The 16,570-nt window shown below is 41.9% G+C and overlaps 1 protein-coding gene across 3 annotated transcripts in view; it reads right to left on the minus strand.

The window, feature by feature from the left end:
- ARHGEF26 (Rho guanine nucleotide exchange factor 26) overlaps positions 1-16,570 on the minus strand; it is a 141,574-nt gene that overhangs the window by 41,334 nt on the left and 83,670 nt on the right. For all 3 annotated transcript variants that reach the window (XM_015092586.3, XM_004003236.5, XM_042235375.2), the window contains one exon: positions 3,813-3,902. In XM_015092586.3, coding sequence (XP_014948072.3) covers positions 3,813-3,902 — 90 coding nt within the window. The remainder of the gene's footprint in view (positions 1-3,812; positions 3,903-16,570) is intronic.

The raw sequence follows: 16,570 nt of genomic DNA on the forward strand, positions 1-16,570 counted from the left end.
TGAATGAAGACCAGCCTTCGGTATAGTTGGTGGTGGTTCATTTGTCCAGTGATCTCTTCCATTTATGTGCAGTATTCACTTTTTATCGCCCATCACAAAAATTGGGCATTTTCATTATGTTTAAGTAGAGAATTGCACGGGGAAAGACGATCAAAAAGTTTTTTTTTTTTTTCAAAACTTATGTGGAACCCAAGCATTAAAGCAATTAATATAATCAAGCTGGTGTAAATGATTTTCAATGCTTGACTTGGATATTTTGTGTATGTCAGCTATCCCCCATGTGGTATAACATTGAGTGTTCTCAATTATGTCTTGATTTGGTCGCTATCAATTTCAACTGGTCTACCATCCAGCAAGAAACTTCACAAACCACATCTGATTCAATCAGTCACAGCACCTTCTCCATATACTGCACCAATTTTTTTTTATCTTTGCATTTTAGTCACACTTTTACCTTTCTTGAAATAATAAGGCATAATATGCAGAAAACGTTGCTTTTTCTTCCATTTTCAATATTGAAATGGCTACACAAAAATTCATCAATTTTGATTTTTTTTTCTAAATGCACACTGATGTGACAGCTGTCACAGTGCAATCTAACAAAGTTGTTTTGAATTAAGTTAAAGACAACTAAGCATTATTAGAGCTATCTTGAGGAAAAAAACAAACATTTTGGCCAATCCATATTTTCCTGAAAATTTAACAAAGGATGATGAAAGATTATGGCTGATCTTAAAATTTCAGAAGTGTCTAATAAAAGAGTTCATATAGTTGTCAGCCTCCAAAGTCAAGTCAGTCTATGGCTGAGACGTAAAAGGTGACAGAGAGGTTACTGCAATAATTAAGGAGGATCCCCACCAACAAACACGAGAGGTCACAAATAATCAGAGTCAGGTTAGGTCCTGCCACAGGACTATAATTACAAGATGACACTGCATTCGTGCCATAGACTGTACAGGACGAACCAATGAGAGTATTATATACGTGCCACCCTATGTCTATTCTTAGTTTAGAGGACAAGGGGAGAAAAGTTTTTTAAACTCTTATTCTTGAAATTGAGTTTTTGTTTTGTCTTATTTTTTAGATTGAGTTTTATGGACACCTCATAATCCACTTGGCAAAAATAAATTTCTAATGTATATCTAAAATTGATATGTGGCTTTCTCCAAAGAAGACATAGAGATGGCCAACAAGCACATGGAAAGATGCTCAACATCACTAATTATTAGAGAAATGCAAATCAAAACTACAAGAAGGACTTCCCTGGTGGTACAGTGGATAGGAATCCATCTGCCAATGCAGGGGACACAGGTTCAATCCCTGCTCTGGGAAGAGTCCACATGCTGGGGAACAGCTGAGCCCATGCACAACTACTGAGCCTGTGCTCTAGAGCTCGCGAGCTACGACTACTGAGCCCACATGTTCCACCTCCTGAGCTTGTGTGCACAACTACTAAAGCCCACACTCCTAGAGCCTGTGATCTGCAACAAGAGAAGCCACCGAAATGAGACGCCCATGCATGGCAACGAAGAGTGGCTCCCACACACTGCAACCACAGAAAGCTCACACATGGCAATGAAGACCCAGAGCAGTCAAAAAGAAAGGAAGCAAGAAAAAAACTACAATGAGGTATTACCTCACACTGCTCAGAGTGGCCATCATCAAAATTTATACAAACAATAAATGCTGGAAAGGGTGTACAGGAAAGAGAATCCTTCTACACTGTTGGTGGGAAGGTAGATTGGTACAGCCACTATGGAGAACAGGATGGAGGTTCCTGAAAAAATAAAAATAGATCTGCCATATGAACCAGTAATCCCATTTTTAGGCATATACCTTGAAGAAACCATAATTTGAAAGGATGCATGCACCCTGATGTTCACTGCAGCATTACTGACGATGCAACCTAAATGTCCATTGACCAAAGAATGGATAAAGAATATGTGGTACCTATATACAATGGAATATTACTCAGCCAAAAATGGGAATGAAATAGTGCCATTTGTAGAAACGTGGATGAACCTAGAGACTGTCATACAGGGTGAAATAAGTCAGAAAGAGAAAAACAAATACTGTATAATATCGCTTATATGTGGAATCTAGAATACTGGTAGAGATCAACTTATTTGCAAAGCAGGAATAGAAACAGACATAGAGAACAAACTTACAGTTACCAAGGGCTGAAGGAAGACTGGGATGAACTGGGAGACTGAAGTTGACATATATACACTACTGTGCATAAAATAGCTAACTAATGCGAGTCTACTGCACAGGACAGGGAACTGTATTCAACACTCAATAACAGGAAGAGGGCATTATAACAGAAGTGCATGTGTTTTTTTTAGCGAGTACTCATCATCTTCTAAGAAAAATCATGGGTCATGTTTCTGCATTTAAAATGCTACAGTCAGGATGTCATAGCGAAATAGTTTACACTGATCTGCAAGTCAGGACATCTAGACCCTAGTCCTGATTCTGCCACCATAAGTCAGACGACCCTATTAGTGATTAATTATTCTCTGGACTGTATTTTCCTCATTTATAAAAGGGTGTATCAGTGACCCTCAAACCATATGACACAGTAGAGAGTTATCTGCATAAAGCCGTCGTCACTCTAATTCCACCACACAAATAAGGAACCCATTCACTATGAAAAAATATGACCAGTCACTTTAAACTGCTTAATTAAATTCAAGAGAATCAAAAGAAATAAAATCACAACCATGAGCACTCACATCCATTGAGGATTCAACTGTGAGCAACAAAGAACTTGACAACAGCCTAGCCTGGCCATTGTCATTTCCTTCTTTGTTTATCCTGTCATTTGCCCCTGAGCAGTAAGAGACAAGCAGCAACACGCAGCACATAGGCAAAAAAAAAAGAATTATGTAAGAAAAACAAATGTGAAAAGAATAATCCACTAATAATCCTTTTTGCCAACTGGGAAAGGCTTTAGCCCCCTTATTTAATTGAGGAGAAATTCCCTAGTCCAGCTCATGGGATACCACTATTTTGCAGGACACTTTGGCTCAGGCAGTAAAGAATCTGCCTACAATGCAGCAGACTCAGGTTCAATCCCTGGGTTGGGAAGATCCCCTGGAGAAGGGAATGGCCACCCATTCCAGTATTCTTGCCTGGAAAATTCCATGGACAGAGTGGCCTGCTGGGCTACAGTCCATACAGTCCATGGAATTAAGAGTTGGACAGGACTGAGCAACCAACATGTTCACTTTGTTTTTTTGGAGAATAGGAAAGAAATCTCCTTTCCAGTCTAAAAATTCTATCATTTTGCTATGTTTCCTCAAGTTTGATCTCTTCTGAGGAGGAAAAAAAAACTCTAGAGGAGCCTGGTAGGCTGCAGTCCATGAGGTTGCTAAGAGTCAGACATGACTGAGCGACTTCACTTTCACTTTTCACTTTCATGCATTGGAGAAGGAAATGGCAACCCTCTCCAGTGTTCTTGCCTGGAGAATCCCAGGGACGGGGGAGCCTGGTGTGCTGCCGTCTCTGGGGTCGCACAGAGTCGGACACGACTGAAGTGACTTAGCAGCAGCAGCAGCAGCAGCAGCAGTTAGATAATACCTAACTCAGTGGTTTAGAGAAAGGTCATTTTATCTGGGATAAGCAAGAGCAGAATTACCCACAACAAAGTATCTGCTGCTCTGCCTGCCAGCCTCTGTGTAATCAATTTATGGCCCTGCTTTAACAAGCAAATTCCTCCACACTTTGTTACTCTCCACTATCTCCCTATTCACTGAAGATTTCAACAAAAGCAGTAATAAATCTGTTTATGAAGAAGTACGAGAGAGTACCTTAATTTTAAATTCCAGCTGGGAGTTAATTGTGTACATCATTTCTGTCCTTTCCATTTTCCGGGCTCCTTCATTGCAGAGTCGCACCAACTGGAAACAGAGAATAATCAGGGAGGGTTAAGAGGTGAAGGAGAGAAACCTCACTTTCAAATCCAGATCTTGCAGGAAATAATTAGCACTTTGGAAAACTCCAGACAGTTCAAGAATTTACAGCTTCACAGTCGAGACCCTGTACCCAGTGGGAAGTGGTGTCACTAGGATGTGCAGACAGAGGAAAAATGTCCTGAGAATTTTCAGGGACAGACGGCCTCGTGTTATGTGTGTTACCACATGGCACGCTTCACATACATGAGGCAAGTTCATTGCGTGGTCCAATCTGTCCGTTCTGCCCCTGCTCCTCGCCTTCACCCATGGGAACCCCACCAACCTCAGGGCAAGCTGCACCTCTCTCTCTCCCCTCTTCAAATCAGAGCAGCTGAGGGCAGAATACCGGACTTCAAAGGCAAATTCTCAGCTGAATGCTATGCTCAAAACATGTGACGGGTAAGCTGGATACTGGAAGAGAACAGCCTTCCATTGGAACCTAATAGTGATTTTTCAAGCTGAGGGGAATGAAGTTTAATTAGCACTACTGAGTTATCTACAAATAGACGGACTAATAGTCCTTGGATGAGTAGCTGTGACACTGTGATTTATAATAAAACAGATATTTTGTCTTTTATCCACGGTTTCTGGCACATGGCTCCTAAAACCCCTTGTAATGTCCTATATAAGAGCCTTGGGGGCTTCTTTGGCTATAATTTAGTATTGTTACCAGTTCCTGAAATAGCTCCAGGACATAAAAGTGAAGTGGGTATCTTCTGTTATTCATAACAAGCCCCTTTCAACCTTGTCTGAATTTATATTAATGAGGCGACTTTTGGAAAGCCCCTAAAGATGGAGTTGGTTGCCAGGGGAACCATTCAAATAATTAGAGAAAAGACTGGAACTTTCAGGCCTACCATCTGACCTCCAGGGAGGGAAGAGGGGCTAGATATGACTTGATCACTACTGAGCAGTGGTTTAATAAATCATGCCCATGTCTGGCTCTGTGTGGCCATAAAAACCGCTGAATTTCAGAATGGGAGAATTTCCGGGTTGGTAAGAAGATGGCCATCTCAAACTCTGAGGATAGGACATCCGGAGCTTGGGGCCCTTCTGGACCTCACGCTATCTCTTCCTCTGGCTGTTCACTCATATTCTTTAGCATCCTTTGTAACAAACCGCTAGTCTAGGAAGTAAACTGTTTTCCTGAGTTCTATGAGCCCCTCGAGCAAATTAATCAAACCTAAGCGGGGGGTGGGTAGTGATCTATAGCAGATCTGATCTCTAGCCAGTGGGTCAGAAACACAGGTAACAACCTGGACTTGTGAAGAGTGACTAGGGTGAAGTCTGGGGTGTGACCTGGGGGGCTGCGTCCTAATCCTGTGGGACGGGCTGTCTCCAGGGGGAGTGGAAACTGAATGGAGTAAGCCATGTGGGCTTCCCAGGTGGCACTGGTGGTAAAGAACCTGCCTGCCAATGAAGGAGACATAAGTGACTCGCACTGGGTCCTTGAGTCGGGGAGATCCCCTGGAGGAGGGCACGGCAACCCACTCTAGTACTCTTGCCTGGAGAATCCATGGACAGAGGAGCCTGTCGGGCCACACAGTCCATGGGGCCACACAGAGTCAGACACGACTGAACAAGCCGCCCCGCTGGCAGGGCAGAGTTGCCCAGTGTGGGGAAAGCCTGCACACATTAGGTGACCACAGTGTCAGAAGCGAAGCATTCTGTGAGTAGAGTACTGAGCCCAGAGGATCCACCCACGCATTTCGCCTTTATATTGTACCTAATATATAATTATTAGTTTGCTGACCTAAACCAAAAGAAATTTTCTATTGTTAATTTCTCATTAACTGAAAAATCTGTAAAACATGCCCACAGCAAGGATCATTGGCCATAAAGACAGTGTGATTGTTAAAAACAGAAGCTAGAAATTCTGATTAGATTTATTTTAATATTGGTGCTTTATTAAATAGCTCCCACTATAAGAAGAAATGTTAACACATAAGTAAACAAAACAGGCTATAAACGGCTCTGACCTAATCCTACTTCATGGAGGTAACTGGAAACAAGATGGGTTACCCACTAACTCTTTTTTTTCCCATGATTATATGAACATATAAGTACATACATATAATGTGTAAAAATTACTTTATTTTTGTAAATGGATTGCCCAATGCTTGTCTGTGACTTAATTTTTTCACTTGATAACATTTCTCCTTATAACATTCACTGAAAAACAAGTTTATTTTGTACTTGATATGTGTCAGGTGCTAGGGTTGCAACATTTAAGATATACAATCCCTATTGTGATAAAAGAAGGGCAGACACAATAATCAGAAACTGAAATCTTAAGGAAAAAACTGGGGGGCAGGGGTCCAGGGAGGAGGAAGGTGGGGAGAGAGTCGGGAGCCTCTCCTTAGAGTCCCTCTGAGCTGCACCGAAGGAACAAAGGTACGTGTAGCACACGGTCAGGGGACAGCACTGGTCCAGGCAGAGTGAACATCAGAAGCAGATCGCTGTGTGCCTGAGAAAGTAAGATCCTGACACAGGAAAATGGCACAGGAGGACACTGCAGGACCAGCCAGGGTCAAAGCATGCAGGTTCTTTCAGCATGTGGGCTGTATTCTAAGTGCAAAGAGGAGCCACCAGCAGGCTTTCAGCAAAGCAGTGACAGGAGGCAATATAGGCTATGAGCACATGTGCTTTCACAGCGCACCTATTCCTTCCCCAGTTGATGGACGCTTGGACAATTTCCAGTCACTTAACAGATATTCTGGGCTTAAAGGGTATGCCTATCTTCAGTTCCAGCATATCTTTAGATCCCAGTGGTATGAAGAGTTTACTGATGCAGGGACTGATGGTCCACCTGATCAAATCTAGGAGCCGAGGGACTTCCCTGGTGGTCCAAAGAATCTGCCTTCCAATACAGGGGACACAGGTCCGATCCCTGGTCGGGCAACTAAGACCCTACATGCCTTGGGGCAACTAGAGTGCCCGCTCACAGTAACTACTGAGCCTGCACATGACTAGAGATGCCCATGTGCTCCAACGAGGAAAGCCTGCACACCTCAACAAAGACCCAGCACAGCCAAAACAAGAAAACTCAGACAGCTCAGAGCCGAAAACATTCTGGCTGGGCTTAGGGGCAACCTGCAGTTAAAATATCCTAAAAGGATTCAGACAGATAAATAGCTGAGCTGCTTGGGACATTTTAAAGATTTTATTTGTAGTACCCAAATCTGTGCTCCCAGACTTCCAACATGGTCTGTTCCCCAAGCTCTACCTCCAGCAACCTGGATGGTATCTCTTCTCAGATGTACCACTGCTGTCTGAAACTCAAAATGGGAATGCCCAAACATGAGCACCACCTTCATCTCTCCCTGTCCCAGCCCGATGTTCTCTAGGTCAGTGACTGACCCCAGCACAATCCATTTCCCCAAGTCAAAAAGCTAGGCCCTCAACACTCAGGCGCCTCCCTCTCCTTTATCCTCTATCCAAACAGTTCATAGTATCTCCTTAATGCTGTACCCTCCAGAAAAACATGTTTAGTCTTTACAAGTTCAAATCTGATCATGAAACTCCTCAGCTTGAAATCTTTAAAAGGCTCTTTGAAATTTCCAGAATTAAAATCTCACCAAGACCAGGATCTGGCACCTACTTACCCGATCTTCTTTCTTGGGCCTCAGTGCTACTGAATTTCTGACCAAAAGCCCTCCCTCTCCCATGTCCTTCACATTTTTGAAGTGTTTCCCTCCACCTGAATGCCCTTCACCCTACTCTGTCCAACTGACTCCTCCTTATCTAGATGTATACCACTCTATTTGTCTTTCAGATCTCATCTTGGATATTACTTTTCTTAAAAGACTGGAGAACAGACTGAAATGTCCATATCTGTTAGTTAAGTGCCTGGCCCAGTGCCTAAGACACAAGGAGTACTCAGCAAATAGCAAATGTTAATGACTAAACTTTAAGGATTCTTAAAGAGATGGGAATACCAGATTACCTTACCTGCCTCCTGAAAAACCTGTATGCAGGTCAGGAAGCAACAGTTAGAACTGGACATGGAACAAAAGGCTGGTTCCAAACCAGGAAACCAGTATGTCAAGGCTGTATATTCTCACCCTGCTTATTTAACCTCTACGCAGAGTTCATCATGCAAAATGCCAGGCTGGATGAAGTACAAGCTGGCATCAAGATTGCCAGGAAAAATATCAATAACCTCAAATATGCAGATGACACCACTCTTATGGCAGAGTGTGAAGAAAAACTAAAGAGCGTCTTGATGAAAGTGAAAGAGGAGAGTGAAAAAGCTGGCTTGAAACTCAACATTCAAAAAACTAAGATTATGGAACCCAGTCCCATCACTTTATGGCAAATAGATGGGGGAAAAGTGAAAACAGCAACAGACTTTACTTTCTTGGGCTCCAAAATCACTGCCATGGTGACTGCAGCCATGAAATGAAAAGACACTTGCTCCTTGGAAGAAAAGCTATGACAAACCTAGACAGCGTATTAAAAGCAGAAATGTCACTTTGCTGACAAAGGTGTGTCTAGTCAAAGCTATACTTTTCCCAGTATCATGTACAGATATAAGAGTTGGACCATAAAGAAGGCTGAGCGCCAAAGAATTGATGCTTTTGAACTGTGATGCTGGAGAAGATTCTTGAGAGTCCCTTGGACTCCAAGGAGATCAAACGGTCAATCCTAAAGGAAATCAGTCCTGAATATTAATCGGAAGGACTGATGCTAAAGGTGAAGCTCCAATACTTTTGGCCACCTGATGCAAAGAGCTGACTCATTGGAAAAGCCCCTGATGCTGGGAAAGATTGGTGGCAGGAGGACAAGGGGCAACAGAGGATGAGATGGTTGGATGGCATCATCAACTCATGGACATGAGTTTGAGCAAACTCTTGGAGATAGCGAAGGACAGGAAGTCTGGTCTGCTGCAGTACACGGGGTTGCAAACAGTAGGACACAACTGAACAACAATGCATAAACTGCTTTCAGAGATCATTTACAAGTACTTTAAAAAGGGAGGGGGGGACATATAGACCAATGGAACAAAATAGATAGCCCAGAGATAAACCTTTGAGAGGCAAGAATATAAAATGGGGAAAAGACAGTCTCTTCAATAAGTGGTGCTGGGGAAACTGGACAGCTACATGTAAAAGAATGAAATCAGAACACTTCCTAACACTATACACAAAGAGAAACTCAAAATAAATTAAGACCTAAATATAAGACCAGAAACTATAAAACTTTTAGAGAAAAACATAGGCAGAACAATGTATAACATAAAACATAGCAAGATCCTCTATTACCCACCTCTTAGAATACTGGAAATAAAAACAAAAATAAACAAGTGGAACCTAATTAAGCTTAAAAGCTTTTGCACAGCAAAGAAAACTACAAACAAGGTGAAAAGACAACCCTTAGAATGGGAGAAAATACCAGCAAATGAAATAACTGACAAAGGATTGATTTCCAAAATATATAAGCAGCTCCTACAACTGAATATCAGAAAAACTCAATCAAAAAGTGGGCAGAAGACCTAAACAGACATTTCTCCAAAGAAGACTTACAAATGTCTAACAAACATATGAAAAGATGCTCAACATCAAATGCAAATCAAAACTACAATGAGATATCACCTCACACCAGTCAAAATGGCCATCATCAAAAAGTCTACAAACAATAAATGCTGGAGAGGGTGGGGAGAAAAGGGAACCATTTTGCAGTGTTGGTGGGAATGTAAATTGATACAGCCACTATGGAAGATAGTATGGAGTAGAACGACCATATGGTCCAGCAGTCCCACTACTGGGCATATACCCTGAGGAAACCAAAATTGAAAAAGGCACCTGCACCCTAATGTTCACTGCAGCACTATTTATATAATAGCTAGGACATGGGAGCCACCTAGATATCCAACATCAGATGAATGGATAAAGAATTTGGTACATGTATACAATAGAATATTACTTAGCCATAAAAGATGAATCCATGTGAGTCAGCTCTAATGAGGTGGAAGAACCTACAGCCTACTATACGGAGTGAAATAAGTCAGAAAAACAAATATCGTATAGTACTCATATATATGGAATCTAGAAAGACAGTACTGATGAACCTATTTATGGGGCAACAGTGGAGATACAGACATAGAGAACAGACTTATGGACATGGGTTAGGAGGAGGAAGGTGAGGGTAGGACAAATGGAGAGAGTACAGAAGCATATACCCTACTGTGTATAAAATAGGTAACCAATGGGAACTTGCTGTATGACTCAAGGAACTCAAACCAGGGCTTTTAACAACCTAGAGGGGTGAGAAAGGATGGGAGGTGGGAGGGAATTTAAAGAGGGAGGGGACACATGTATACCTATGGCTGACGCATGTTGATGTATGGCAGAAGCCAACACAATATCGTGAAGCAATTTTCATTCAATTAAAAACAAATAAGTTTGGGGAAAAAAAGGTTGGGGGACAAACTCATTGGAAAAGACCCTGATGCTGGGAAAGACTGAAGGCAAAAGGAGAAGGGAGTAGCAGAGGATGAGGTGGTTACATAGCATCACCAACTCAGTGGACTTTAATTTGAGCAACCTCCAGGAGATAATGGAGGACAGAGGAGCCTGGCGTGATACAGTCCATGGGGTTGAAAAGAGTTGAACATGACTCAGTGACTGAACAACAACAATTGGCTATTGGCTTCTGCACTGGGTAATGCAACTCTACAAGTGTTTTCAGGATCATTTGAGCAAGAAATTGCACCACTGTTCTTGTGCTGGGAAGTTGCCAGCCCTGAGAAGAGCACAGCTCTAGAATTTCTCATTAGAAAATGGTCTCAGACTTGCTCATGTACCTATGTAGTGTATTCTCTTGATCAACGTTCCTCTTCCTCAAAGTACAAGGATAAATGTTAATTTTATACTCTTCAGGTGGGAAATGTTGGCAAACTAATAATAAAAAATTTTCCAAAAGGTAAAAAAAAAGGGGGGGCAGGACAATTCCTTTATCCCATTTCAAAATAAAAGGGAAAGTGGAAAATAAATTCATCTTTATTTCCTAAATTTCCAAATGTCAAGTTCATCAGCCACCACTTCTGAAGGCATATTAAAAACAAAAACATTCCCCAAGCATCTCAAGCAATGGTATCCTCAGTGGACTCTGTTTAGTGACTATTTTAAGGGACAAGCACTAATTTGGATATGTGTGCTCTCATATTTTCCATAAAATCAGCCTCTGCATATTGAAACTGTGCCTTCCTTCAACATCTGTCAAAGCTTTATTAAATTTAGTTCACTAATTTTTTTGCTTTAGGAAAAACTTATGTGGGGAAAAAACCTCAATCTCTCTAATGAAGTATAAATAAAAACAAAATATTTTCAATTTGTCAAATTCACAAAGATGAAAAGAATATTAGATGTTGGGGAGTGTGGAGAAAGATAAGATACTTAGAACTACTTCCGGTTGTCAGGGACACAGGGACAATTTTTCTTACAGGTACTTTCAGTTTAGTTCAGTTCAGTCGCTCAGTCATGTCCGACTCTTTGCGATACCCCCACGTCCAAGGTAAGAGAAATCCAAGTAAGATGGTAAGTGTTGCAAGAGGGCATCAGAGGGCAGACACACTGAAACCATACTCACAGAAAACTAGTCAATCTAATCACACTAGGACCACAGCCTTGTCTAACTCAATGAAACCAAGCCATGCCTGCGGGGCAACCCAAGGTGGGCGGGTCATGGTGCAGAGGTCTGACAGAATGTGGTTCACTGGAGAAGGGAATGGCAAGCCACTTCAGTATTCTTGCCTTGAGAACCCCGTAAACAGTATGAACAGTATGAACAGTACAGGTACTTGGGGGCCCTTAAAACATACCAAGCTTTCTCCCCCAATAAACCCACTTCTGGAAACTTTACAACAGAAATCATCGGAGGAGCACAGTCATTTATGCAAGGCCATGCAGCACTATTTAGGACAGTAAATGAAACGGGCACCGCATGAATCCAGGTTTAAATGTACACTTACATTCGCTGGAAGCACACACCATAAAACGACAACAGTCATTACCTTCAACACGATCACTAATACGTTTTGTTTTCTCTTGTTTCAAACTTTCAACTTTTCTGTAATGGGCACTTACTACTTTTAAAAATGTACCTCTGTAAACTTTACATACATTCTTTCAGAGCAATACTTAAACAGTGAAAAAAAGAAAAAAAACAACAACCGTTAATTCCTCCCTGCCACACTCCTGTCTCTTCACCATCAGCAACCACAGTTGAAAGTTTGAGTGTGATCCTAAATACTATTTCTGACACACAAATGCATATAAACGCACTTTATTATCTAAATGTCATTATGCTATTTGTTCTGTTCTGCAACTTCATGTTCTTCACTTAACAATACAGCTTAGAGACCTTTTCATGTTAACCGATATCTACCTCCTTGTAAACAGCTGAAGCAGTAAGTTACAGGAAAAGATTCAAGAGGACTTGGCTCTTCTGCCACTAGCAGAAGAGCTCAGAACTTAATACTATCTCCAAATAGAAGTAGAAATTTTATGAGGTGTGAGTTAAAGCAGTTATTCTCTTTCTGTGGGAGAGTAAATAGAAGACAACAGCAGGGGAGATTTCACTGGCATCAGAAACCATCTCTTGACCACCATTCCTTAGACACAGACAGCTCTGCACCAGCTGAACTATCAGGCTCCCAGGAAATTTCCCTCCTCACAGCTCCACCTCCCACATAGGAACAGAAAATCAGAAAGTACAAACATGTTTCACTTGATAGAAACATCTTGTTTTCAGGTAGTTTTGACTAAGTTAATAAGTCTCTCCAAATGCCCCAATTCAGAAAAATTGTCACCATCATTTCACCAATACACACGAACAATTTCACTGAAGTATTATTTGTACTTACTCAAATACATTTCATTAGCATTTTAATCACCAAAAAATATATTACTCATTTTTCCCCAAGAATGAATAACTATTTAGAAAGACTTGCCCAAGGGCCTTAGGTGGAATCTGCTTCTAAAAATGTGGGCCTCAACACACAAAATTTCACTGTAAATTAAGTACTGGGAACTCTCAGCTTCTCTCATTTCAGAAAGAGCAAGCAAGTGAAAGTCTGCATTTTGATTTTGAACCATAAACGCTCTATGTGCACCATCTTTTTGTTAAGAATACTGACATTGTTTTCCCATCTATAAAAACCCATTGGTAACTTGCACAAATGAAAAAGAAGATGAATCCTTGAGCTGGCGGTACTGATGACCTCAGTTTCCTACAACACTTAGAGACTGAGGTTATAATCCTGATGCTCATGACTCCTATGCAACAGAGAAAAATGCTGTCCTAGAGAAAACACTTGCTTAGGTCACTTGAACAGCAATTCTTCACAGAGGGTCTTTCATATAGTAAGTATCAAGGTAGTGCATGCTTAGTTGCTTCAGTCGTGTCTGACTCTGTGCGACCCACAGACTGTAGCCCACCAGCTCCTCTGTCTATGGGATTCTCCAGGCAAGAATACTGGAGTGGGTTCTCATGCTCTCCTCTAGGGGACCTTCCCAACCAAGGAATCAAACCCATGTTTGTTAAGTCTCTTGCATTGGCAGGCGGATTCTTTACCACTACCGTCACCTGGGAAGCCCTGTATCAAGGTAAGGCAATTAATTTTTGCCAGCCTGCCCTAAAAGCACCAGTGCCAAATCAAGTGAAACAGAGATGCCTAAAGGAACATAGCAGTCTACTCAAACTGGGCCGTAAAAGTCTCAAAAAAATTAGGTATCATTCCTAATTCAATTTAATCACTGCTACCTTCCTCCTTCTGTGTGAATTTTTTTTCCAGCTTCTCAGTTACAACCAAACAGAATCTGACAATCTCTTTCATATCCAAGACTCAAATTCTCCAAGTAGCTTCTCCTAAAGATGCCCCCATCCACTACAGGATTTGGGGTCCTGGAGGAGAAACCCACAGGCAGTAGGACCACAGGCAACTTCATACCTGTCAGGCGAAGTTTTTTCACTTAGTGTTTCGCAAGGTGGGATATGTGTATCTCCTTCTCTGATGGAGCAAGAGATGCATTCAAGTGGTTGGCAGATCACTACGGTTTAAATGTTCACATCCTCCCAAAATACATATTGAAATCTTAACTCCCAAAGGTGATGGTTCTAGGAAGTGGGGACCTTTGGGAGTTGCTCAGAAGTCGTGGGATAGAGCCTTCATGAATGGGCTTGTGCTTTATACAAGAGGCCCCAAAGAGCCGCCTTGCTACCTTCTGCTTTGTCAAGGCTACGAGAAGTCTGCAACCCGGCTGGAAGAGGGATCCCAGGCAACTCTGCTGGTTCCCTGATCTTAGACTTCCACCCTCCAGAACTGAGAAAGAAATTTGCTGTTTATAAACCAATCAGTTTGTGGTACTTTGTTCTAGCAGCCCAAATGGACACAGATAAACTAATTTTTAGTATAAAAATGTGTTAGAAAAATGAACAACTAGCTTATAAAACTCATGATTTTGTAGTAATTATTGGCAAGGATGAGGATCAATAAAATGGAGTCAGTTTAACGTTGACTGAGGGACTTCCCTGGTGGTCCAGTGGTGGAGTCTTTCTTTGCCTTCCAAAGCATGGGGTACAGGTTCAATCCTTGGTCAGGGAACTAAGATCCCACAAGCCTTGGGGTCAAGAACCCCAAACATAAAAAAGAAGCAATAATGCAACAAATTCAATAAAGACTTTTAAAATGGTCCACATAAAAATATTTTAAAGAGAAAGTTGAAACAATAAAATTCAACATAAAGTTCAATTGATAAAGTTGATTGAAAGAAAGTACTTCATAGTCAAGTATCACAAAGATGCATAAAACTCAAGGCAGCTTAGAGATGCTCAGGATGCTTCTGTGATCATCAGCTTTGCTCTCCTGGGTCTAGCTCATCTCATATCCTCACTGATTCTCAAACCTTCAGCTGCTTTTTCTCAGCGAACTATTCCTATTAGCATTTAAACATACCAACAATTTTCTGATCTTTAAACAAAAGAAGACCCTCCCTCACTTCCCTTTCAATTAAAGCTTCTCTTTCAACTCATTTTACCCTCACAGCCCAATGGTTGAAACAGCTACACTCACTGGCTGCACAGTCTCATCCTCCACTCATTCCTCACCACGCTTCAATCTGGCTTCCACACCTACCCTGCAAGGATACAACTCACCTGATAATAAAAACACCCGGTGAATGCATAGATCATTATCTCACTTTGTCTTTCCGGAACAGCCAACGGGGCTGCCCTTCCTTCCACCAAATTGCATGCCATTTGTCAGACCATTAGAGGGCTTCCCTGATAGCTCAGTTGGTAAAGAATCTACCTGCAATGCAGGAGACCCCAGTTCAATTCCTGGATCAGGAAGATCCACTGGAGAAGGGACAGGCTACCCACTCCAGTATTCTTGGGCTTCCCTTGTGGCTCAGCTGGTAAAGAATCCACCTGCAATGCGGGAGACCTGGGTTCGATCCTTGGGTTGGGAAGATGCCCTGGAGAAGGGAAAGGCTACCCACTTCAGAACTTTGGCCTGGAGAATTCCATGGACCGTATAGTCCATGGGGTCTCAAAGAGTTGGACACAACTAAGCAACTTTCACTTTCCTACTTTAGTACTCCTGTTGTTTTTCAAGTTTCCTCCCCTCTTTCCTTTTCCCTACACAAGATGAAGCTTGGTATTCTTCATGGCTGAACCTCAACACTCTTCTTACTCTACACACTCCTGCGTACTTTTCATCTACCCACCCAGCTTCAAAAATCATCCCCATACTGATGATCCACAAACCCATGTCTCCAGTTCAAGTCCCTCCACTGAGCTCCTGACTTGGATATTCTATAAGAATCTCAATTCCAACACACCCACAATGGAATCGTCAGCTTCTCCTTATGCTCATACTATGGGATTAAGAGCATCCATCTAGTTGCCCAAGACAGGGATGATTTTCCTTGGCTCATGTCCATAAATATACCCACCCAAGTCACCTCCACGCCTACCTCCCCAATGTTGCAGGTTTGCTTCTTTGCCTTCTAGTATCATATCAGTATAGGCTCCGCTCATCTGTAACCTAAGCAACTATAGAGGCTTCACCACTGGGGCCCAATCTCACTGTCAACTTCACAGCACATGAATTTGTAGCTTCCACAGCATCCTAGGATAAGGTTCACAATTCCTTAACATGGATCCTCTGTGCTCTCTCTCCTGGTCTGGGCTCTAGTCACATGAAGAACATTCTAGTTGAAATTCTACAAACAAGTCTTTGGGTCTTTGCATGTTCTTGAAACACCCCTCCCCAGTCCCTGGCTCAAAGCTGCCCCTGCTCCAGGTTTCAGCCTCAACATTTCTGTGTTCTTCCTCTCATGTCACTCACCATCCTTTACCGTAACTCTTATTTCATGTCTGCCTTCCCCTTTATACAGCACATTCCATGAGGGCAGTAACCACACATGTCTTACTCACCCTCACATTTTCAGGGGCTGGCATTGTCCCTGGCACTGTAGTGGATGTTCAATAAATATTTCTTGAATGAGAGAATGAATAAACAGCTATTCAGACACCAAAAGAAAATGAGATCTCTAAAGGCCCTTAAGACTGTCTGAAATAGTAAAAATATCAATTTGAGTATAGAAAAC

The sequence above is a fragment of the Ovis aries genome, chromosome 1 (genome assembly GCF_016772045.2).
Source record: "Ovis aries strain OAR_USU_Benz2616 breed Rambouillet chromosome 1, ARS-UI_Ramb_v3.0, whole genome shotgun sequence".
Classification (NCBI taxonomy): Eukaryota; Metazoa; Chordata; class Mammalia; order Artiodactyla; family Bovidae; genus Ovis; species Ovis aries.